Source organism: Danio rerio, chromosome 22 (assembly GCF_052040795.2).
Source record: "Danio rerio strain M-AB ecotype USA chromosome 22, GRCz13ab, whole genome shotgun sequence".
Taxonomy (NCBI): Eukaryota; Metazoa; Chordata; class Actinopteri; order Cypriniformes; family Danionidae; genus Danio; species Danio rerio.
Genome location: NC_141042.1, coordinates 39987426 through 40012500, shown reverse-complemented (window position 1 = coordinate 40012500; position 25075 = coordinate 39987426). Strand labels below are relative to the sequence as shown.

General features: G+C 38.9%; 2 protein-coding genes across 4 annotated transcripts; one reads left to right on the top strand and one right to left on the bottom strand.

Moving 5' to 3' along the window:
- The first annotated feature begins 486 nt into the window (after window positions 1-486).
- LOC147838645 (E3 ubiquitin-protein ligase TRIM35) lies at window positions 487-11842 on the top strand. Of its 2 annotated transcripts, none has more exons than XM_087304732.2 (6): window positions 487-916; window positions 1070-1165; window positions 2709-2939; window positions 3017-3039; window positions 8697-8815; window positions 9851-11842. In XM_087304732.2, exons 1-6 carry the CDS (start codon window positions 524-526, stop codon window positions 10360-10362), a joined length of 1374 nt encoding a protein of 457 aa, XP_087160858.1. In that variant the 5' UTR covers window positions 487-523; the 3' UTR covers window positions 10363-11842. The 2 variants fall into 2 exon arrangements, with proteins under 2 accessions (XP_087160858.1, XP_087160857.1); XM_087304731.1 differs by lacking the exons at window positions 487-916; window positions 1070-1165; window positions 2709-2939; window positions 3017-3039 and adding exons at window positions 3806-4438; window positions 4587-4682; window positions 8293-8523; window positions 8601-8623.
- Window positions 11843-14692: 2850 nt separating this feature from the next.
- LOC137488985 (uncharacterized) lies at window positions 14693-23648 on the bottom strand. Of its 2 annotated transcripts, XM_087304688.1 has the most exons (9): window positions 23076-23648; window positions 21646-21780; window positions 20177-20296; window positions 18069-19466; window positions 17786-17880; window positions 17617-17667; window positions 16106-16598; window positions 15436-15541; window positions 14693-15002 (listed from the first exon to the last, which is right to left on the bottom strand). In XM_087304688.1, the coding sequence occupies exons 1-8, from the start codon at window positions 23347-23349 to the stop codon at window positions 15438-15440; spliced, it is 2670 nt and encodes an 889-aa protein (XP_087160814.1). In that variant the 5' UTR covers window positions 23350-23648; the 3' UTR covers window positions 14693-15002; window positions 15436-15437. The 2 variants fall into 2 exon arrangements, with proteins under 2 accessions (XP_087160814.1, XP_087160815.1); XM_087304689.1 differs by lacking the exon at window positions 14693-15002 and having other exon boundaries at window positions 15273-15541.
- Between the last annotated feature and the right edge of the window lie 1427 nt (window positions 23649-25075).

Genomic DNA, 25075 nt, shown 5'->3' with positions numbered 1-25075 from the left:
GCCAAAGAAGACAAACACTCTCAAATGAGACCAGAGCAACATTAGTAGATCAAGTCATCAACCATGGGCCAGTGGAACAGAGGTCGTGCAGGTAAACCTGACTCCTCTGACCTCTAAAGGTGGTCTAGCGACAGACATTAGAGGTCTTGGTCTTTAGCCTCCTTGGTCTGACAAAATGAAGGGCAATAAATAAATAAATAAATAAAGAGTTCATATCAGGTGTTTTATCTTATTCTCTTGTGTGAGTCTTTGACTGTGTTTTGCTGTATTATTGTTTCTGTCTGACCTTTAGAGCAACAGATCAGATGATGATCATAAACTGATCCTCCCTCTGAAACACTTACCAGGAAGAAACTCTCATTATTTCTCTTCTGACTGCAATCAATGAAGAATTAGAAGAAAACTGAAGGAATTTGAGAAGATTCTGTGACTGTAACTTTGTGATTTTTGTATTATTTTAAATATTAGTATTATAAGTTTACATTCACAAAGTGACAGTTTAGCTGGAGCTCAAACTGTGAGAATGGCTTCATCAGCTGAATATGATTATATTTGTCCTGTGTGTCAGGAAATCTTCAAGACTCCAGTTATATTATCATGTAGTCACAGTTTCTGTCAAGAGTGTCTTCAACAGTTTTGGAGAAGCAAGAATACTCAGGAGTGTCCCGTCTGCAGGAGAAGATCCTCAAAAGAAAATCCTCCAGTTAATCTGGCTTTAAAAAACTTGTGTGAGTTGTTCCTGAAGGAGAGAAATGAGAGAAGCTCGGGATCTGAGGAGATCTGCAGTTTACACAGCAAAAAACTCAAACTCTTCCGTCTGGAGGACAAACAGCCTGTGTGTTTAGTGTGCAGAGATTCAGGGAAACACCTCAAACACACATTCAGACCCATCAGTGAAGTGGCTCCAGCAAAGAAGGTGAGACTGGATCATGCTTAGAATAATAATTTTAAATAATCAAAATAGTCTATTATGAAATATATAATTATTAAATAACCTATATTACAGTGTTTTTCAATAAATACATTCCATAAAATCTTCTATCATAAAGATTTTCACTTTAATCTCTAGGAGGAGCTCAATACAGCACTAAAGTCCCTTCAGGAGAAACTTAAACAGAATAAAAACATGAAAGGAGAGTTTGAGAAAACAGCTCAGCATATCAAGGTGAGGCTGATCTGGAAAGTGTCCAAAAACCATCATTAGCCAACTAATGTCACAAGTTTCATTCTTACAAGCATAGTTCAGTGATTTGATGGTGTGAATGAATTCATTTAACCCAGGCTCATTCTGAAAAGGTACCCCTAATACATTACAGGAGCTCTGTTTTTTTTTTTTTTTTTTTTTTTGCAGTTTTTGCAGTTTTTGTTTTTACGAATCCACCAGGGGCCGCTGTGTACTCTTTTTAGGATAAATTTCTCTCCCGAGTGCCATTTGCGCCTGCTGTTCTTGTGTAAATCCACCAGAGGCCGCTGTTGTCTGAACGACTGACTGGCTGAATGATCAATCGACTGACACCCTTCTTCCCTAAACTCAACTGATAGTGTTTTAAAAAGCAATCTAGAAATAGAAAAGCCCCCTGACTTTTACAGATTTTCAGGTTTTACCACATTCTCACCCTGTTATTTACGTTAGCTTTATTTATTGGCTTGTTTTTGTCTTGACCCGTTTTCTGGAACCGCGCTTCACCGAACCCCGTCATCACGGTTAACTCTTCCTCGCCAACATATGGAGGCAAGCGTCAGCCTCATAACATTCGTTTTAAAAATGAAATGCAGCCATACGTAGTCCTGGCTAAATAATTTGTGATCTCCAAATATGTATATAGGGCTATGATTTCAGAATGAGCCTATGTTGAATCCATCGTACCAGTAAACGTTCCCAAACAGCTTCAGAATCTTGTTGTTGCACCTCTAGAGCTGTAGATGAAGCAGAGCTCCTGACTGTGTTCTACTCTGAGTTATGCCCTTATGCCCTATTGCTTTCACACACTTCACCATCCACTTTGAATGGTTTTTAAAAGCTTAAACTGATGCCACGGACGAAAGTCCAAATGAATTAATTTAGTTTAATTGTGGTGAAAAGGGGGAAATAAAGCCTCTGTCTGCAGCTAGTTGCTTTAAGACTAACATACAAACAGTAATTTCATTGACTAGCACTCAGTTTTCATCGTCAGTGTTTCAGCTGATTATTTAAGATGAATTCAGAATTAACGTCATTAATCTTCATGAGCCTAACAGTTAAAAGTTCATGTGGAAAAAGGATATCTTGGATAATTAGGGGTTCAAACATATCACTGAAGGGTTAAAAGGTCACAATTCGGTCTAAAACCGATCAACCGCACGCTATAGAGACTTTAAAAATGACATAAAGTACTGTTCTCATATGGCACGTCACTGAGGGTGGTGCAAGATAAGCCAAAAACAAAAGATCTCTCACAACTCCTAAACTAAAAACTACTCACTGCAGGCTCTAGTGTCTATCATGGCTGGAATCTCTACATTTTATTATTCATATCTAGTTGGTGAGGAAACATTTTCATGAAACTTTTTTAAATCAGTGTAGTTTTGTGAGGTGAAAGAGCATCTACTCCGGTACTGGTTCTTCATATAGTTACAGCTTTAGTTCACTAACCCACATGTCCCCCATCAGTCTTCTGCTGCTCCAGAAAGCGTCTGAGATGACTGAAGTGAATGTGGTTTGATTTCAGGCTCAAGCTGAGCACACAGAGCGTCAGATTAAACAGCAGTTTGAGAAGCTTCATCAGTTTCTCCGAGATGAAGAAGAAGCTACAATCACTGCACTGAGGGAGGAAGAGGAGCAGAAGAAGCAGATGATGAAGGAGAAGCTGGAGGAGATGAACACACACATCTCAGCTCTTTCACACACGATCAAAGACACGGAGGAGATGCTGAAAGCCAATGACGTCTGCTTTCTGAAGGTCTGATTTCAGATCAGTGATTGATTGATTGATGATTGATTGAGTTGTTGATGATCAGTTGTGTGTTTGTTCTGCAGGAGTTTCCAGTCTCAATGGAAAGGTGAGTGATCTGCTGGTTTCTCTGCTTCTGAAGTCAAAGCCAGTACTGGCAGGAGTTTGGACACCCCTGCATTAAAGTACAGTGAATAAAACTCAACACTCCAGAATTCCCTGCTGAAAAATTCAGCCTTAACCAGCCTAGGCTGGTTGGCTGGTTTTAGCTGGTCGACCAGGCTGGTTTTAGAGGGGTTTTGGCCATTTCCAGGCTGGTTTCCAGCCATTTCCAGCCTGGTCTTAGCTGGTCAGCCTGGGAGATGACCAGCTAAAACCAGCTTGACCAGCCTAGCCAAGCTGGCAGTCCAGCCAAAATCAGCTATATCCAGCTTAAACCAGGCTGGACAAGCTGGTTTTAGCTGAATTTGGCTGGTCATTTTATTTATTATTTAGTCCCTTTATTAATCTAGGGTTGCCACCGCCACAGTGGAATGAACCACCAACTTATCCAGCATAAGTTTTACACAGCAGATGCCCTTCTAGCTGCAACCCGTCACTGGGAAACACCAATATGCTCTCATTCATACACACACATACACATGTCTTTGGACTGAGGTAAACCAGAGCACCCGGAGGAAACATGCCACCCCCCTCCCCAATTTTCTCAAAGCACTGTTAATTCAGCATGTGAAGACCCTGAATAAATTGTGAAAAAATAAACTATATATATTGTTATGTTACCTTAGTATGTCTGCATTTTGTTCTGATGTTCCTGTTTGACCTGCTTTACAACCTAGAGAGGATCATGAACTGCTCCACCCACTGACACACTCATCAGGAAGAGACTCGCTGAATAATCATTTCACTCTTTACTGACAAACTGACTTTCCTCTGCATTTCTGGACAAAATCAATCAGGAATCAGCGATCAGTGAAGAACTAAAAGAGAGAAGAGGCATTTCAGTTGTTTTGTTTCTGAACAGCAGCAGATCTTTGTAATTATTTTGGCTTTTCATTTTAAGCATTTAGAAAGTGAAAGTAAAGTCGACTACTTGATCTCAAGCAGAGGAAATGGCTTCATCGGCTGAATATGATTATATTTGTCCTGTGTGTCAGGATATCTTCAAGACTCCTGTTCTTCTGTCGTGTAGTCACAGCTTCTGTAAAGAGTGTCTTCAGCAGTTTTGGAGAAGCAAGAATACTCAGGAGTGTCCCGTCTGCAGGAGAAGATCCTCAAAATCATATCCTCCACTTAATTTGGCTTTAAAAAACTTGTGTGAGTCGTTCCTGCAGGAGAGAAATGAGAGACGTTCATCAGGATCTGAGGAGATCTGCAGTTTACACAGTGAGAAACTCAAACTCTTCTGTCTGGAGGACAAACAGCCTGTGTGTGTCATGTGTTTTATTTCAGAGAAACACCTCGGTCACACATTCAGACCCATCAGTGAAGTGGCTCCAGCAAAGAAGGTGAGACTGGATTATGCTTGACAATAAATGTCTCAGTAACATTTTGCTCATAAACATATTACTATCCAATAGCCAATATTACTGTGTATTACAATGAACAAGTTACATAAACCTCTGGTATCTTATAGATTTTAACTTTAAATTCTAGGGGGAGCTCAATACAGCGCTGAAGTCTTTACAGGAGAAACTTAAACGTAATGAAACGATGAAAGAAGAGTTTGAGAAAGCCGCTCGACACATCAAGGTGAGGATTGATCATTGATGCGTTTCCCAAAACCATCGATAGCCAACTACCAGATCATCTGTCTGTCAGGACCACTGGTGTCTAAAGCCCGGTTCACACTGTGTGAGTTTTAGGGCGTACTCACACTATGCTATCTGAACCGTGCCCAAGCTAGTTTTCCGGATCGTTTGAGAAGTGTGAGTGCGCTAAATCGGGCTCAGGCTTGGTTCACTTAGGGCCTACTCACACTATGCCATCCGTACCGTGCCCAATACGCTTGTGTGTGAGTGCAAAACGCGCCAAAGCCCGAAACTGAAAGCGAGACGTGACTTTTAGGGGCTGTTTCAAATGGATTTATTAATCATTCTTACTGTTCAGTGAACACAAACTGTCGTAGTTTATTAAAGACGATAACTCCTCACTGCACAACAGCTGCACCTTCAGCAAACCTCCTCATTCCTGCAGCACGAGGGCTTTATGATTGTTTATGAGCGCCAAAAGTGGCGGATCTGTCCGGTGAAATATCTGACTGCGTGTCCCCGCATCCCTAAGGACTGTTTGGCGAAATATTTGACTGCATGTCACTGCATAACAAACGACTGAAAAGATATAACTAGAGAAATCTCCACTGTGCTACTGGGTGAGAGCGTATGGCAAGCCGTTTTAGCATTTAAACCTTGTTCTGACTATCCATAAATATATTAGAGATATCTCTAATTATATTTTGACTAGTCATAATTATAATTCGACTAGTCAGAATGACAATTAGAGATATCTGCAACTACAATTGTACTAGTACGAAATCAGATTGGAGATATCTGCAAATATATTATGACTAGTCAAATTCCTCCATTGATTTCCACTGAAAAATATTTGCAGATATCTCTAAATGAGTTTTGACTCGTCAAAAATCCAATTCAAGATATCTACAACTGTAATTCGACTATTAGTAAATTAATTAGAGATCTTCAAATATATTTGTAAATTTCTCTTAATATGACGAATTAAAGACATCTCCAAATGTATTATGTCTAGTAAAAACTCAGTTAGAGATATCTGTAATTACAATTGTGACTAATCAAAACTCATTTAGAGATATCTGCAAATATTTTTCAATGGAAATCAATGGAGGAATTTGACTAGTCATAATATATTTGCAGATATCTAAAATCTGATTTCGTACTAGTACAATTGCAATTGCAGATATCTCTAACTGATATTCTGACTAGTGGAATTATAATTATGACTAGTCAAAATATAATTAGAGATATCTCGTAATATATTTATGGAGTCAGAACAAAGATTTAAATGCTAAAAAGGCTTGCCATAGAGAGCGCTTCACTGAACAGAGCAGCAGCGATGACGTAAGCGTGCCGAGGCCCGTTATGGTGTGAGCGCGGGCCGTCGGGGGAGACGGGAGGGGGAACAAGCGTGCTTTGGCCCGGTTCGAGGCAACTGTACCTAGTGTGAGTACGGCCTTAGCCGGCCCTGGCCCTGGTTGGAAGACGTGGGCCTGAGCGGGTTCACTTGGGCTTTGGCGCGGTACGCTTGTGTGTGAGAGCAAAATGTGCTAAAGCCCGAAACTGAAAGCGAGACGTGACTTTTAAGGGACCGTTTAATATGGATTTATTAATCATTCTTACTGTTTAATGATTGCAAACTGCTGTAGTTTATTAAAGACGCAAACCCCTCACTGCACAGCAGCTGCACCTTCAGCAGACCTCCTAATTCCTGCAGCACGAGGACTTTATGATTGTTTATGAGCATCAAAAGAGGCTGATCTGTTTGGTGAAACATCTGACTGCATATCAGTGCATATAAAATGACTAAAACAATATAACTAAAGCAATCTCCACTGTGCTGAGCGAGAGCGCTTACTGAACAGCGCATCATCGATGACATAAGCGTGCCCAGGCCAGAATGTAATGTGAGTGCGGGCCGTCGGGGGAGACGGGAGGGGGACAAGTGTGCTTTGGCCCGGTTCAAGGCAACTGTACAGAGTGCGAGTACGCCCTTGATAATGCTCTACAGTTATAGCTTGTCAGATTGTATGAACATGATTCCTGTGTCACACTGTAGGATGTAGGACACACACTAGAGTCATCTGTGTGATGTTGATCAGTTCATGCAGTGAAATGAGAACTCACAGCAAACATATCAATCTGTAGCGTTTATTAATTAATTACATATGCCTTGATAATAAAAGCAGAAAAAAAGTATTTTGTCAACCTGGAGTGCGTTTCCCAATCAACACATAACTCATGGCTGAACTATCATAGTACGATGCATCTTTTGGGAAATGAACGTTGTAGTGACGAGTGTTTCCCAAAACTCCTAGTTTCTCTGATCCAGATCCATCGTCTGAACCACGTTAGTTATAACGTAAAACGCCCATGATGACGCTTTAAACGGGGTGGAGGAACTACTTCTTTAGAGAGAAAAAACATTTTTTTATATTTATATTTTATATTTTTAATTATATTGTTTTACACGAATCTTTAAAAAATGCAATATTAGTTTTGGTAAAAACATGCACTCGCTTTCCATATTAATTCAAATATATGTAAACGGCACATATAGGACCTGTGTTTCAGTTACTAATATTATTGAAAATATTCTACCACATATTCTAATAACACATATAAATCATACATGATTTATTTCATACATGTTGCCGTTTTTAATAATTTAAGTTCATTTGATTGACTATATATATAATCTGGATCTTATTGGTGCATGTATTGGGTAAAACTTCCTCTTTTTACTGTCATTCAATGTGTTTTTGGCATTATCAATGCACTGTCACTTTAATTGAGCGTGAACAGCGTGCGCTATGAAAACTACAATCTGTTAACATGGACGCCAAAAAAAACACGCTCTGCTCACGCTTGTGGTGTGAAACAGAACTTCATCAGAGGAAGATTTGAAAACAGAAAAATACAAAACACCATTAGTTAGTTGTCGGTGAACTGACTGACAAAGTCAAACCAACTATCAAAACCAGAGATTTACAAAGATGCTAACAGCTGCTAAAGCTAAAGATCCAGCCAAGCCTGTTTAATGTCTGTCAATACCCTACAAAACCACAGCAAAACACACAACTGTGCACAGAACTAAGGTCAGCGACAAGAATTCAAATTCAACAGTGAGAAAACACATTTCAAGGTGCAAAACATTACAACAGCAACTTAATAAGGTCACAAATCCAGCAAAGGGTTTATCATAAGGTGTCCTGCTCTGAGCGGGCCTCGACTTGGCGGTTACTGCATGTGAGGCGATGCTTTAACAAGGACTTGAGCACTCTGGGTTATTTGCCTATCAGAGAGTCAGTTACTGACCTTCATAACAACAGCATATAGGAAGAGCCACCAAAATAAATTCATCTGTTATTACGAGAATTCTCAACAGCTGGTCCATCTGGATTAATTTTGTCCCGCATCACACAGAAGATTAATGTATTTACTTTTTAATAAGGCCAATAACATAACTGCATATCAATACACATGTAGCTTCCAGAACCAAACAGGGCTAGTCCGACACTCTTAGTTCACTAACCCACTTGTCCCCCTTCAGTCTTCTGCTGCTCCAGAAAGTGTCTGAGATGACTGAAGTGAATGTGGTTTGATTTCAGGCTCAAGCTGAGCACACAGAGCGTCAGATTAAACAGCAGTTTGAGAAGCTTCATCAGTTTCTCCGAGATGAAGAAGAAGCTACAATCACTGCACTGAGGGAGGAAGAGGAGCAGAAGAAGCAGATGATGAAGGAGAAGCTGAAGGAAATGAACACACACATCTCAGCTCTTTCACACACGATCAAAGACACGGAGGAGATGCTGAAAGCCAATGACGTCTGCTTTCTGAAGGTCTGATTTCAGATCAGTGATTGATTGATTGATGATTGATTGAGTTGTTGATGATCAGTTGTGTGTTTGTTCTGCAGGAGTTTCCAGTCTCAATGGAAAGGTGAGTGATCTGCTGGTTTCTCTGCTTCTGAAGTCAAAGCCACTGCAGTTCTGACTCCTGAATGTTCCTCCAGAGTCCAGATCTCACAGCCGGATCCACAGATGCCTTCTGGAGCTTTGATTCATGTGTCACGCTACTTGGGCAACCTGCCGTTCAGAGTCTGGAAGAAGATGCAGGACATTGTCCAGTACAGTGAGTCTGAGCTCTTACACACACACACACACACACACACACACACACACAGAAGCGCTGGACTGATTCAGAGAAAGTCAAGATCATAGTGGAGGTGAAGCTAAACAGCTCGAGCTGAATTAACACAGAACTACACAGAAGCTTGAGTTCCATGTTCATTCAGCTGAAGCGGTTTAATTTCTCCTTCTGTAAAAACTAAAGCTTTAAGTAATCAGCTGATCAACTTCCTCTGGGTAGAGCTGTGCACAACTGTAAACAATACTGCAGGACATATTGAAACTGAACCTGCAACACACACAGGACAGTAAATCAGTCATCAAATTGCTCAATTACAGATTTTCTCAGTGGTTTTGGTGCATTTCTCACAGCACTATTTACATTTACACAACAGTTCATGCATTTCTCTAAACTATTAGTCTGTTCTGCACATCACAGTAGCAGTTTCTCATTCCTTCCAGCAAACTGCAGATGCTTTTAGACGTGCATCACCTGCTTTCATAAACTCTCTGCTGTTTATAACATGATCATCTGCTTATGTCACGTCAGTCAACATATAAATCTATTTGATTTATAGATTATAACTCCTAAAGAGTCTCTCAGTTTACTCTTTAATATTTCTCATTAGGGTTTTTGTCTGTGAAGGATCAGTGTGTAAATCTTTATCTTTTGTATTTATTAATGTCTTATTTTATTACTTTAACAGATCTGCATGTTCATCTGTCCCATTATGATGAAGAGAATCATGTCTAAAGATTTTCACAAATCTGCACAGAGATTTTCATTCATCATTAAATCAAACAAAGATACTTAAACACACACACACACACACACACACACACACACACGCACACACACACACGTAATGTTTGCCTCTGCTGCATTAAACACTGATAATAAACTAATAACACTGACAGTGATGAGAGGAAAATGTCTGATGTGTTTGATCAACAGACGAGTGTCATAATTCAGAATAATCTGTGATTGATCATTATATGAACATCAGAATAACAGCAGCTGTTGATTGTGTCTCTTCAGCTCCTGTCATCCTGGATCCAAACACTGCACATCAATGTCTCGATCTGTCTGATGATCTGACCAGAGCGACCTACAGAGGAAACAAACAACCAGTTCCTGATAATCCAGAGAGATTTGACCATTTTCCCTGTGTTTTGGGTTCAGAGGGTTTTAACTCAGGAAAACACTGCTGGATCGTGGAGGTTAAAAAGAATCAATTCTGGAGTCTTGGAGTAACAACAGCATCAAACCAGAGGAAGGGAGATGATTTCTTTTACTCTTATTCTTTTACTCACTATGTCTGGAGTGTAAAGTATGGATGTTCTGGAGTGTTTGGTTTTGATGTTAATCAGGATCTTGATCGAGTGCGAGTTGATCTGGATTATGACAGAGGAACAGTGTCTTTCTCTGATCCTGTAAAGAACAAACATCCACACACTTACACAACCACCTTCACTGACACTCTCTACCCTTTCCTCTTTACTCTTGATGCTGGTTCCTCTCTACAGATGTTAGCGTCCAGTGTTCAGTGAGATTACAGCTGTAGTTCTGGATCTTCCTGTTTTCATCATGTCTCTAATATTTAATCAGGTCAATATGAGTGTGTTGATCTGAATATCAGAATATCAATGTTTCAGGAAATTTACAATAAACGAATCAAAAGTGACAATATGGATTTATTTTCAGTTTTTACAAATGTTGCTTATTTACATGTAAAATAATATTTTATTATATCATTATATACAAAAAAATATTCTTACTCAAATTCCTAAAATCATGAAGAATGAATAATAAACAGGGTTTCCACATAATTATCACACATTTTGCTGATTTTAACACAATTATAGTAAAATAGTCAAAATAAGAGCAGTTAAATTATCATAAAATTATAATGTAATAGTTAATAATCTGATTTATTGAAGGTTTTATCAGTTTATACAGAAAACTATTGAATATAATTATTCATTTATTCATTTTCTTTTTCTGCTTAGTCCCTTTAATCTGGGGTCGCCACAGCGGAATGAACTGCCAACTTATCCAGCATATGTTTTATGCAGCGGATGCCCTTACAGCTGCAACCCATCTCTGGGAAACATCTATACACATTCACTCACGCACTACAGACATTTTACCCTACCCAATTCACTTGTACCGCATGTCTTTGGACTGTGAGGGAAACCAGAGCACCCGGAGGAAACCCACACGAACACAGGGAGAACATGCAAACTCTTCAATATAATCATAAATGATAAACATTATTAATATTAATAAATTGTCAAAGTCCCTTTATAAGTGTTGTATTCTACAGTCTCTTTTATTATTATTTTTATAATTTATAATCAATTTTCTCAGAATAGTTTAATAGTGAATAACATGAATATCAGTAATTCAACATAACGAATGATAAAAGCAACATCATAATAAAACAGGCATCAGTTTGATCAGTTTCTACAAATGATTAAACAGCAGTTCATAACAGAATAATAATAATTAATATGAACAAATGCACTGGACAGGACACAAGAATCCTGACACTGAAATCTGGAGTATAAACACATCTTTAAAGAGAGACACAGAGGAAAAAGCTTTATTAAGCTGTAAACAAACAGCCTCGAGAATCTAATATAAGATCATCTTTAAAATATTCACATATGACAAGAGAAATGTCTGTGTACAGTCAGAATGTGTGATGATTCCTCTAAAACATCTGTCAGCATGTGGAAAACACCCAAACACAGCAATGCAGGATACAGTAGAGTACAGTAGATCTGATGACTCTCCAGTATAGACAGTGCTGTGTGTGTGTTTCAGGAGATCTGCTGACTTCACTGATCAGATGTTGAGGATTGTTTAAAGAAGAAAATAATGAATGCATTTGTTTAGTCCTTTACAAATGTGAGAAACCTAAAACCTTCTTGATTATGTGTAAAAGCATCTGGAGTCATCTGTAACTTGCTTTGTGTGGATTTCAGTCTCTGATCATTTAAAGTAAAGCGTTGGTGAACACACTGATCTGTGGTGGACAAGGTGTCTTGATGTTGCTTTGACAAGAATCTGTGAAGATTTACACTCAATCATTAAAGAGTTTCTTTTATTTCTCTAGTTTATTTTTTAGAATCAAGTCGAAACTAAATATTGTGTGGAGAATAAATAATAAAAACATTTTGAAAATAATAATGTCGACTCATTCATTCATTCATTCATTCATTCATTCATTCCCTTTGGCTTAGTCCCTTATTTATAGGGTCTCATCACAGTGTCATCAAATATTCAAATATTTAATGAATAATAAATTAGAATTGATTCAAGAAAAATAGTCAAAACTAAATAATTTGAGATCAATAAAAGTCAAAACCAATAATTTGGGAATAATAAAGACAAAAAAACAACATTTAGACAAAAACAAAATCAGCGAGAAACAGAGAAACATCAAGAGGTCACGAAAGCCACATTAGAGAATTAAAGAAAAGTGGAAGCAAAATTATTTGAGAATAAGAATATGAGGAAAATTATTGAGAATAATAAAGTTGAAACAAAATTATTTGAGAATAAAGTGTTAATTTCGAGAATAATAAAAAAATATTATTAATTCAAGAATAAGTCAAAACATTACAAGAATAATAGTCAGAATAATAAAGACGAAACTAAATAATTTCAGAATAAAATCAAAACAAGTAATATCACAACACTGAAAACAAAACATTTAGAGCAGTAGTGTTGAAAAGTCGAAGCGTTTATAGAAAATAAATGTATATTTACATTTATAGAGTCACAAAAACTATATTTGAGAATAAAAAAGTAGAAACTAAATCAATTGAGCATAAATAAGTCGAAACAAAATTGTGGAAAAAGTCAAAAGTAAATAATTTAATAAAGGACTAAACTAATAATGGCAATTTATCCTGCGTTTTAAACTTGCTTTGCTCGTCCTATATGTGGCGAGAACTGGAGAATCTTTTGACGCATGGTTGTAAATAAAACAAAAAAAGCCAAGAGATGATGTATGATCAAAAAAGGAGGAACGGGTTAAATTGTTCAACAGAAACAAAAACAAACAAACAAAAACAAACAATAATAGATCATTTTTTAGATAAATATAGTCATAAATTGGACTGGAAAACAAACAGAACGGCTCAAGCGGCTGTGCACTCCCAGTCAGCCACACCTCCAACCACACAAATAAAGTTGACATGACAGGAATACCCAAACTCAGTCCTGCAGAGCTGATCTGCTGTAGAGTTTAGCTCCAAGTTGCTTTAACACTCCTGCCAGGAGGTTTCTAGTACACCTAAGAGCTTGATTAGCTGGTTCAGATGTGTTTAATTGGGGTTGGAGCTAATCTCTGCAGGGCACCGGCCCTCTAAGACTGAGTTTGGGCACCCCTGGTCTATGAGGTGGTTGTCTAAAGGTTTGTTTTGTGCAGAAAACAGCACCAAAGGGGGAGTAGTCCTTTGGGATGTCAATGAAGCCATTCTTTAAAGCAGTGGTCCCCAACCCCCGGGCCACAGACCGGGACCAGTCTGTAGATCAATAGAATAAATTATCTTTAGGTTGGCAGATAAAGTAGCTGCATTTAAAGCCAAGCGGGATTTGTGGGGACGGCGCGTGAACAGAGGCAAATTGGACATGTTTCAAACAGTAGCGGGGATATTGTGTGAGACTGAGCCTGCGCCATCACTCACCAAGCTGGTGCACGATCACCAGTATTCGCTGTTACAGTTTTTGACAATGGCCATTACATTACAATACATTACAGGAAACTCCAGACTGCACATTTTCCTATCTACTTGTGTCGTGAAATGATTTTAACCAATAAATGTGGTGTATCACTTCTCAAGCATTATACTTCTGTGCATTGTGTTTAAATGTGTGCATGTCTGTGTTTAACAACCTGTCCAAGTATAAAAAGAGCCTCCATTTATGTCTTACAAATAAATAAATGAATAAACAAACAAACCAGCAGTCACTTTATTATGTCTTTATTAAGAAATGCACATTAGTCTTTCTTACATCATGTCATGTGCGCAGTATAAAACACGTTACTCTGTACAGTAAAATACTTTGATTTACACAATAATAAATGCTATAAATAAATAAATAAACAGTGAAAAAAGCAACACAGGCTCATTCTGAAAATGTATCCCTGTATACGTTTCTGGAGATCGTGAATTATGTAGCCAGAGTTAAAAGTAAGGCTGCATTTCATCTTTAAAATGAACGCTACGGGCTGGTATGACACTGTATGGACGGCATTTCCACTGTTACGTTTGTCCAGTGGCTCGATAGGTACATCAGCGGACTTGAGATACAGAGCGAAGTTGACCACGACAACAGGGGTTAAGTCTAGTGAAGAACGGGTCCAGAAAGCAGGTAAGACTAAAACAAAAGCCAAAAAATTAAATAAACAAGTAAATAGCAGCGTGAGAATGTGGTAAAATCAATAAACGGGGTAAAAATCAGACAAGGGCTTTCTTTTTCACGATTGCTTTTTAAAATACTGCTGTTGGGTTAAGGGAAGGGGATGAATGGGTCAGTTGGTACTTTGGAAAACACTATCGGTTGGGTTTAGGGAAGGGGGAGGGTGGGTCACTTGATCAGTCAGTCAGTCAGTCAGTAGACATCGACCTCTAGTGGATTTACGTGAGAACAGCAGGCGCAAATGGCACTCGCGAGAGAAATTTGAGATCTGAAATCGTACACAGCGGCCTCTGGTGGATTCACAACAAACAAAACGGCAAAACAAACGCAGCATATTTTGTCAATCTCCAGAAATGTATATAGAGGTGCGTTTTCACAATGAGCAAAAAGTGCAACAGTGCAAAAAAGTGTCTTTAGTATCTAAAATATGGTCTAGTCGTGATATTTACAAGTCAAATCATCTTTATTTACACAACACTTTATACAATGTAGATTCAAACAAACACAGATCAAGAAAACATCAATAAAACAGATCAACAATGTCAGTTCAGTGTACAAAAGTCTCTGTTGAAGATCAGTTCAGTGTGGTGTAAATGTCTCTGCTGATGGTCGATCCACTGAAGAGCAGCTCCACCAGTCCAACTCCAGCAATCCAGGGCTCTTGAGCTTTGCTTCTGGATCAGGAAAAGCTTCTTTATGGTGATTTTTGATGATTTTGTAGATTTTTTTGTAGGTTTTTCTTTTTTGTGAAATTCTTACATGAGGAAAAACAAAGGAAACATTAAGCCATATCAGCAGCACATTTAGACCAACACAACAGTCAAATCATCTCGTCTGTGAACGGCCTCTTAAAGCTCCATCAGTCGACTGATAAAACTGTTCATCCACCGAGAATAAGAATCACACACATGCAGATATCTGCTTATATGCAGCAGAGTTTAGTCAAACACAGTCATATACGTGTGTGTTCGGCTTTCATTGTCTCAGTTACCATCTTCTAACATTGTGTTTCTTCTACATGAACTGTGTTGCTGAACATCTTTAATGCTTGTTTATCTTGATGAGTGTAAAGTGCACAACAGCATCCTCGCTCAACTGAAGATGATTCAGAAAACCAGAAAACTAATCAGCTTTGTGTGTCCCGCTATTATCACTGTAGTCTCCTACTGGACCAGTGGTGTGTTTACCTTCATCCCCTCTTCATCAACAGCTTCTTCATCCACTCGTGCTGTAAGATGTCCTCCAGTGTCCACGAGTGTTCCTCCAGACACTTTTCTATCAGATCACAGCACTCTGTACAAGGAGAGAGAGAGATAAAGGAGACGTTTATGAAGATATCTTCTGAAATTTGAGATTAAAGAAGCTACTGCAGGGTTCTGGAGGGCCGGTGTCCTGCAGAGTTCTGCTCAAACCCAAATCAAACACTCCTGAAACCAGCTAATCAGTGGATATATCTGACATTACCCCCCCTGTACCCTTAAATAGTGCACTGTCTGAAGGAGCAGCCATGTGTAGTGGTCTCCAACCATAGTGGACATTCTGAAGCGCACTCAATCAATCCCACAATAACAAGTCTACAACCCATGAACACTCAAAGACTAGTGAATACCCATAATGCACTGCCAGAGTTCAAACAGATACAGTCAAAATGACTTTAAGTTCACTTGAAGATCTTCTAGATTAGAGTTGGAGGTAAACTCTGCAGGACAGCGGCCCTCCAGGACCAAAGTTGCCCATTCCTGAGCTAATACAGATGGTGATGTTAGATTCTGTAGTGTCTCTCCAGGTTCTGTCCTGGTATGAGACTACAACAGGTTGAGGTTTGGCATGTGTATTTATCAGTGTCTGTTCACTCACCGCTGGATAAATTGGGGTTAAACTGAAGTCGATTTGTCTCTTCATGCCAGCTGTACAGTAGCGCTTTAGCATTCACCATGTAGTGCAGCAGGTAGCCTAGGTTAAAGACGCCGTCCCGGATGAAATCCACATATTGGTCTTCCCTGATTTTGGAAGCACAGCCGAAGTCGATCAGCTTGAGGTCCAAAGTCTCCGTGTTCACCAGGACGTTTTCTTCATGCAGATCGTTGTGAGAAATGCCATGGTCAATGCAGTGCACGACTGCCTGGACTAACTGGTGCAGCAGGTATCGTGCGACCTCTTCTGTCAGCCTGCCATGACTCTTTACATATTCCCGCAGGGATACGCAAGGTTTGGGGAACTCCATGACGAGTGAAATGAATCCTTCTTGATCAAACCACTCGTACAGTTCTATCAGGTATATGCTCGGCGTAGGATCTTTCAGCATGAGCATATACGCCGCTTCTTTATACGCAGGTTTGGAGCAACCAGGCTGAAGAGGAAAAGAGAACAAGGGTTAGTAGCTGCAGATCAGCTTGCATCATAAAGGCTGCATCCAGAAAGATCTGCATTATATAAAGCATCAGTTCACCCAGAAATTCAAATACTGTTGTTGATTACTTTCCTTCATGTTGTTTCAAATAACTGAGACTTTCATTCATCTTCAGAACACAAATGAAGATGTTTTAGATTAAATCTGAGAGCTCCCTCATCCTCCACACACAGCAAAAGTCCAGAAAAGGAGACAAAAACATCCTCAAAGGAGTTCACGTGTCTTCAGTGGCTCAACTGTAATCATTCGATGCTCCAAGAACACTTTTGTGCACCAAAACAACTGAAAAACCACTTTGTTTGCTCAAGTCTTCTACATCAGATTGGGGTGTGCATTTACTACAGGTAATATGACACTTGTGTGTTGCACTGCCTGTAGTAAACGTGCACCCTGACCTGATGCAGGAGGAAAACATTGGCAAACTAATTTGCTTCTACAGTGTTTAAAGCACACACAACTGTTCTAGCAGCCTCATATGAACACAGCTGAACCACTGAAGGCATGTGGACTGTTCTGTCCTGAACCTTGAACATCTCAGGACCCTTGCTGTCTATGGAGAATGAGGGAGCTCTCAAATTTCTCAAATAAACTATCTGAAATATCTTAATTTGTGTTCTGATGATGAATAAAGCTCTCAGAGGAGTGAGGGTGAGTAATCAATAATTGAATGTTTGGGTGAGCTGATCATGTAAATGAGCTTTACGCTGCTTTAGTGTTTGTGTATCTATGATCAACATCGCTGTCCAGCTCTTTTCTCTTACAGTGCTGCTGTGAACTACAGGAACTGTTTACATTAATCAAAGTTCACCATCAAAATGATTTTCTTCAGCTTGAACATGAGTAAAACTTTCATACAGATTCACATGACTGGATTTTGCCTTTTGAAATTCCACTACGCCTCATACATGCGTCCAAACCATTACAGAATTCAATACTGAGTGAAGTTTTGCCAACTTACGGCAGAGATGTGACGGTCGTCCATTCTCTTGGGAATCTTCTTGATGGCAACCTGAAAATCAAAAACACAGTTATTAAGTTTTCACATTGATCAATCTGTCATTTATTTAATAAATACACAAGTTTAGATCAAGTTACATAAGAAGTCAAATGTACACTGAGAGTTTTACCTCCTTGCCATCAGATTTACGGACTGCTCTGTACGTTGTGCCGAAGCTCCCGGATCCCAGAACTTTTCCAAAGCTGTAGAGACTGTGCAAAGGTGCTGAAAAAAGAAGAGATTGTTTAAGTGCGTTCAGTTCTCTCATACTGATACTACCTCACATTACCAAACATGCTACAGCAGCATTTACAGCAGCACTGACTGAATCAACATTGATTAAGAAACTTTGATGAATGTGACTCTGCATTTGTGTTTGCTACGTGACTTTAAAGTGTTGTCAGCAGACTCACCTGTATTTGCATCACACTTAGAGGATCCTAAGGCAGAGGACGACTTCACATCAGCCGTTTCCTGGAGCCCAGATGGTCCAGGAACAGGCTCTGGTTCCGAATCGGCCGAATTCTGCACCTCAGGTTCTGGAACTTGATTTCCAGTATACCTGCGACAAAAGCCCTCAAGGACAAGCTCTGGCTCAGGATTTACAGTGTCCCAAAGCCAAGACGGCCCAGGAGCAGGATCTGAATCTGGGCCAAAAGTGTTCTGGAGCCCAGACGCTTCTGGCACAGGCTCTGGATCTGGAACAACAGAGTTCTGGAGCTCTGACACTCTAGGTATAGGCTCTGAATCTGAATTAACAGTGTTCCAAGGACCAAACACTCCAGAAACAGGCTCTGGGTCTGGATCAACAGAGTTTTGGACCACAGACACTCCATGGGCAGGCCCTGGATTTGGATCAACAGAGTTCTGGACCACAGGCACTCCAGGCACAGACTCTGGATCTGAATCAACAGAGTTCTGGACCAGAGGCACTCCAGGCAGAGACTCTGGATCTGAATCAACAGAGTTCTGGACCAGATGCACTCCAGGCAGAGACTCTGGATCTGAATCAACAGAGTTCTGGACCACAGGCACTCCAGGCAGAGACTCTGGATCTGAATCAACAGAGTTCTGGACCAGATGCACTCCAGGCAGAGACTCTGGATCTGAATCAACAGAGTTCTGGACCACAGGCACTCCAGGCAGAGACTCTGGATCTGAATCAACAGAGTTCTGGACCAGATGCACTCCAGGCAGAGACTCTGGATCTGAATCAACAGAGTTCTGGACCACAGGCACTCCAGGCACAGACTCTGGATCTGAATCAACAGAGTTCTGGACCACAGGCACTCCAGGCACAGACTCTGGATCTGAATCAACAGAGTTCTGGATCACAGGCACTCCAGGCAGAGACTCTGGATCTGAATAAACAGAGTTCTGGATCACAGGCACTCCAGGCACAGACTCTGGATCTGAATCAACAGAGTTCTGGACCACAGACACTCCAGGGACAGACTCTGGATCTGAATCAACAGAGTTCCAGGAACCAGACACTCCAGAGAAAGACTCTGAATCTAGATCTGAATCAACAGAGCTCCAGGAACCAGACACTCCAGAGAAAGACTCTGAATCTAGATCTGAATCAACAGAGGTCCAGGAACCAGACACTCTAAGGAAATCTTCTGAATCATTAGAGTTCCAGGAACCAGACTCTCCAGAGACAGATTCAAGAGAGTTCCAGGGAACAGGCATTCCTGGTGGTGTTTGGGGCTCCACTCTTGTCCTTCTGAGGAAAGGCTTCTTTATGGCCTTCCACACTCTCTTGAAGAAAGCACGGACTCTGCTCCACCTGCTGCCTCGTGTTTCAGGTGCTTAATGGAAGAAAGACAACAAAGAACATATTTAAAACATGACAATCAGTTATTGTTTAGACCTCTCTGAAAAGGTTTTCTCAGCTGTGGCAAATAAAAAACACATTAAACTCTTACATTAAACTTGTAATAAAACTAAAACATTACAGGAATAATAGTGAGCGGGAAACATATGTCGACAACATGTTTAAGATTTTTGCCTGTCAACTTGATTAAAATGTGTAAAACAGACAGCGAGTGCTTTCTCTCTCTCTGTGTCTTCTGAACATGACTGAAAAACATGTCGGAAAAAACAGACACAGACACGAGAGACACACCTGCATAAAGCCTGAAATGTGCACTTTTAAATGGACAAACGTCTTGAAAACAAATGTGTTCTGCTTTAAGTAATACGTGTGTAAAAATGCAATGCAGAATTCTCTGTCAGAGCTCATCAGCCGGCTGATTATTTCCCGCATTCAAAACCAAATCATGACGACAGACACTGTAACGGCTTTCATTATGGTAATGAAGTTTGCTGAGTTACCTTGGATCGTTTGGACTGAACAGGAGCAAAGTGTGCACACGACTCAAACATGATCAACATCACATTATTGAATATCTCCTTACACTGTTTTTATATATATATTTTTACTCAAGAGGTCAATAAGTGTGTTTCCCGTTAATAACATGTTCATATTCTACAGTGGAGCGGTTGCTGACAATCTCACCGGTCGTGTCTTCCTCCACAATGTCTTCAACATAAAGTGCTGTACTGGCATCAGAAAGCATCGTCCAGTCCTCGTCCAGCCACGGACAGAAGCCATGGCAGAAGCTGAGGGTCTCCACATCTAAGCATGAAAAACAGAATCAGAGTCAATTTCCACAAACAGAACATTCATGTCAAAACGTCTTCATTGAACACGATCTCCACTTAATATTCTGATGACTGTTGGGATAATAAGGAAAACCGATGTGTTTTAGCTGTTCCTAACTTCTTCTGTCTTCGCCATGTTGACAGCACATAATATTTCTCTACCTATTTTGCAAGACACTAGCATTTTTGGGTTTAACATGATATATATAGACCTAACTATGATATTCAGGTTAACTAGGTTAAGGTTAAGTCGTTGGACAGCAGTGCTTTGTACTGTAGAGAATAATAAAACAATTAAAATAAACTTAAACTGCTTTAATTGCAGTCGAACTAAAAGAAATAAGACTTTCCACAGAAAGCAAAGCATTATAAGAAATTAGAGGAGTAATGCATCACAAATCTCCAGGTTTGGATCACATTAGGGTTTTCTGAGTCACTGATCGGCCCATATTCAGATCAACACAGATTTGCTTTCCATTTATTACAAGCACAGAACAGCAAGGAACATTTATTATTAACAAAAACAACTTCAGAGCCGAAGATTTCTATAAAAAAAGGTAAGAAATAAGCAGCTGATTCAATAAAATATACTGTTAAAGTGGAAATGCTGTCAAACTTTCATTTGTCTGTTAAAGCAGGGTATATACAGGAATCAGAGGGTAAAATTCAACACCTAAGAGCTTTCTGAAGACTCTGTCGACACATTTTAAGACCTCATCGCCACTTTAGGTCTGAACAGGTAACACTGGCGACATTGTAAATATATTCACTAAATACTGACTGTAAGAAACTAATCCTAAACTAAAACATTACTCATATACTTTACTAAAATGTTAATCCAGAAGGTTTCGCCTACAAATCAGGTTTCAGAAAGCAACACAGCACTTTAGAGACATTAGAAAGCTGAACATTTTCTAAATCTACTGGTACTGAGAGCAGATATATATCTGTAATTTACTTTATTATCTGCCGTTTCTCTTTCTCCAGTTTAATATAACACATGCTGTGATTTTAATAGAGTGTTTTGGATGTGCATGTGTTGTTTTGGCTAGGCCAAGTTAACAAAAGGTTTGACTTTAAGGCAATTTACCTCACAAGACAACTCGTCCTCATCCTGTCTAAAACCCACTACTGCTCATTTCTCATTAGTGTTTGATATGTTTTGTTCCTTCTGTCTTTTATATGTTTATTTTATTCCCCCAACACTTTCCAGTATCTCTTTACTCTGTTTTATCTTTGTTTTTAACTTAATATATCAAGTAGCCTGTTTCCCATTAATAACATGTCTATATTCTACAGTGGAGGGGTGTCTGACAATCTCACCGGGTGTGTCGTCCTCCTCAGTGTCTTCAGGAAGATGCTCATCTGATGCTGTTCCAGCGTCTGAATCCACAGCCCACTCCTCGTCCAGCCACGGACAGAAGTCACTGCAGAAGCTGATGGTCTCCAGAAGTGTCCCTGAACAACACAATTAGCCATAAGAGTCAATTTCCACAATCTGAGATTCGTTCATTACAGGATGTCTTCATGGAAAATGATCTCCACGTAATATTCTGATGATTGTCGGCACAATGAAGAAAGTCTATAATGTGTTTCAGCTATTCCTAATTTAGAGGAAAAATACTTCAGAAAGAGCAAGTTTAAGCTGTTTTCACTCACATCAACTGATTAAAAACATGAAATATTCTACAAATAAATACAACAAATATATAATACAAATACATTTACAGCTGTCCTCGCGTTTCTGTCAGTCCTGTCACACTTTATTAGATTTAACATACAGTGTGTGCAATAGGCTGTGACTCAGAGGAAGTGACATCATGGTCAAGGATGCGTTCTGTCATGGATTTGTGTGATTTGATGCTTGTTTTGTATGATTTTTCTGAGGACGACAAGTTTAAAGTTCAGGCCCTGTCACATTTTAATAAGTGTAAATGTACATTTCTGGTAGAGCGTCCCTTATACATTATATATGAACATATTTCATCAATATACATCATATATTTGTGAATATACATTACATTAATTAGCCCCAAATCACAAACTAGAGCTAATCTAACACAAAACACAATCACAGTTCAAGAATGAGTTCACCCAAATGAATATGTTGGGGGGACATAACAAATAAATGTTTAATAAACAGCAGAAATCAAGAGAAACTCAAAAATACTGAGTTTAGCTGAAATTCTCTAGTGTGTTTATGTTTGTAGTATCTCATTTGGATTTAAATGTGTTTTCTGTCAATTCCTGAACATGTTTGGTGACTAAACTCTTATTTTAATGGATTTTACTGTTTATTTGTGCTGTGACTTACTGTGAGGTAAATTATCCTAAAGCAAGACTTGATTATGGAGGTGTCAGGTGTGTATTTGGCACTTGTGTGACTTTAATAAATCTAATATTACTGTCTGAAAACATTGACAGAGACATTTCTGAGTATTTTACAGTACTTTCAAGCACAAGTCTACACAAAACACATATAAAGGGTTTCTCTATTGTGGTGAACACATAATTATTCATGTCAAGCTGGACATTAGTATAGGACAGCTCATACATATAGGCCAGGCGACAGCCTCAATTTACCTCACACAACTTATTCTCATCCTAAAGTCTGCATAAACCCCATTATTTATCATTTATCATCGTGTTTGTTTCATATGTAATGACATTTATACATGTGTTTTAAATGCACAATACAGTAATTTCATCATGTTTAAACCTCAGAAAGCTGTGGTGTTTGCTGACAGTCTCACCGTTTGAGTTTCCCTCCACCTCAGTAGTAGTAGAGGGACCTTCAAGGGCTGAACCGGCCTCTACGGCCACTGTCCGGCCCTCTTCGTCCAATCTGGGACAGAAGCTGGAGAAGTTGTCGAGTCTCTCCACGCAGAAACCCGCGTCTTCTTTCTTTCCTCCAACACACACAGATGTTGTTGCCGCCATCGCGTGGTCAAATGCAGGCAGTGTGTGTTCACTCAAGTTTTCACTCGTGTGTTCACTCATAACGTGTTTATATCGACAGATATCCATAGATTTAGTCAAACTTTGTAAACGCGAACAAACAATACTTCTTCAAAACTCTCAACTGAAGCGAGTGACGAGAGCGAGCGGTTATGTTCTATTGAGTGACGTCATTTATGGAATGGAGATTCTCTTGGCGGTTTATTTTCAAATGTTCAGTTTATTGCTCAAATCTCCAAAACGGCAAAGATGAGTATAAATATGAGACAATAAGACTGTTTCTGTACCTGAATCTGGGTCATAATCAATAATCAACAGCCCACTACATGTTCTGCTGCCTCAGAAATAATAAATAGCTCATCAATGTCAAAACGCTAGCCAATCAAATCCAAGAAGGCGGGCTTTACAGTTCGCAGAGAAGTTATTTATGTATTATTTATTTATTTAAATGATAATAAATAATTTCCAAGAAAGCAATATTATTCTGAGTTAAGTTAAGAAATATATAAAATGTAAGAATCAGTGTGTTTTTGACACAATTTCCAATACTAAATATTAACACAACACTGAAAATACATATTGGCATTTTATAAAGGAATAAAACAGGGCAATACACACAAATATTAAACTATTTATAAATAATTATTTTTATTTCTTTATAAAAAGAGATATAGTTCATTCATTTCATTCATTTTTTTGTCGGCTTAGTCCCTTTATTAATATGCGGGGTCGCCACAGTGGAATGAACCGCCAACTTATCCAGCACGTTTTTACACAGCGGATGCCCTTTCAGCCGCAACCCTTCTTTAGCAAAAGAGATATAGTTCATATTGATTTTTGGTCATTTTCTATTTTGAAAATAAAAATAAATAACATATAAATAAATAAATAAATAAATAAATAAATAAATAAATCAGCATAAATAAGTTCTGCACTTCGTTTTGATACTCGGCACACATTAGCGCATGCAATAGGGATCATCTGCGAGTTACATCTTCAGAACCAAAACGCACAGTAACACAAAGCAGAAATATATTTCTAGGTTTATTTATAGGTTCCAGTAAATGGTTAAAGGTCAGAAATGACTCACTACAGGTGAGATTTTACTCAAATTTTCATTCAGTTTTACAGTTGACAAATTAAGAAGAGAAATATTTACAGTAATTCACTCAACTGTAGTTTTAAGATTTTAAAAGGTGTAGTACTCTTGCAGAGGCCTGAGATTTCACCTTTTTTTTTATTAGTATTTTTAGAGTTTTTTTTTTTTTTTACTTTTAACAGTTAAAATAACATTGAAGTAGCTGCTGTGCACTGTAGGCTTATGGCATGAGATATTGCCTATTTCTGCTTTGTATGTACCGTATAATTAGAGGTATAGCCTTGTTACCTGTAGTATGTCTGTCTGGCCGTTAATCATTTACTGGAATCTTCTAGAACAGTGGTTCTCAAACTGTGATGCGTGTACCACTTGTACGTGGGCTTCCTTTATAGTGGTATGCGGAGGAATCTAATGTCAAAATGTATTATTCATAAAATATTTTAATATTTGATGACACTGTGACGACCCCCTATAAATAAGGGACTAAGCCGAAGGAAATGAATGAATGAATGAATGAATGAATGAATGAATGAATGAATGAATGAATGAATGAATGAATTAATTAATGACTGAATGAGTTGAGATTATTATTTTCAAAATGTTTTTTTTTATTCTCTACACAATATTTAGTTTTGACTTGATTCTAAAAAATAAACTCAAGAAATAAAAGAAACTCTTTAATGATTGAGTGTAAAT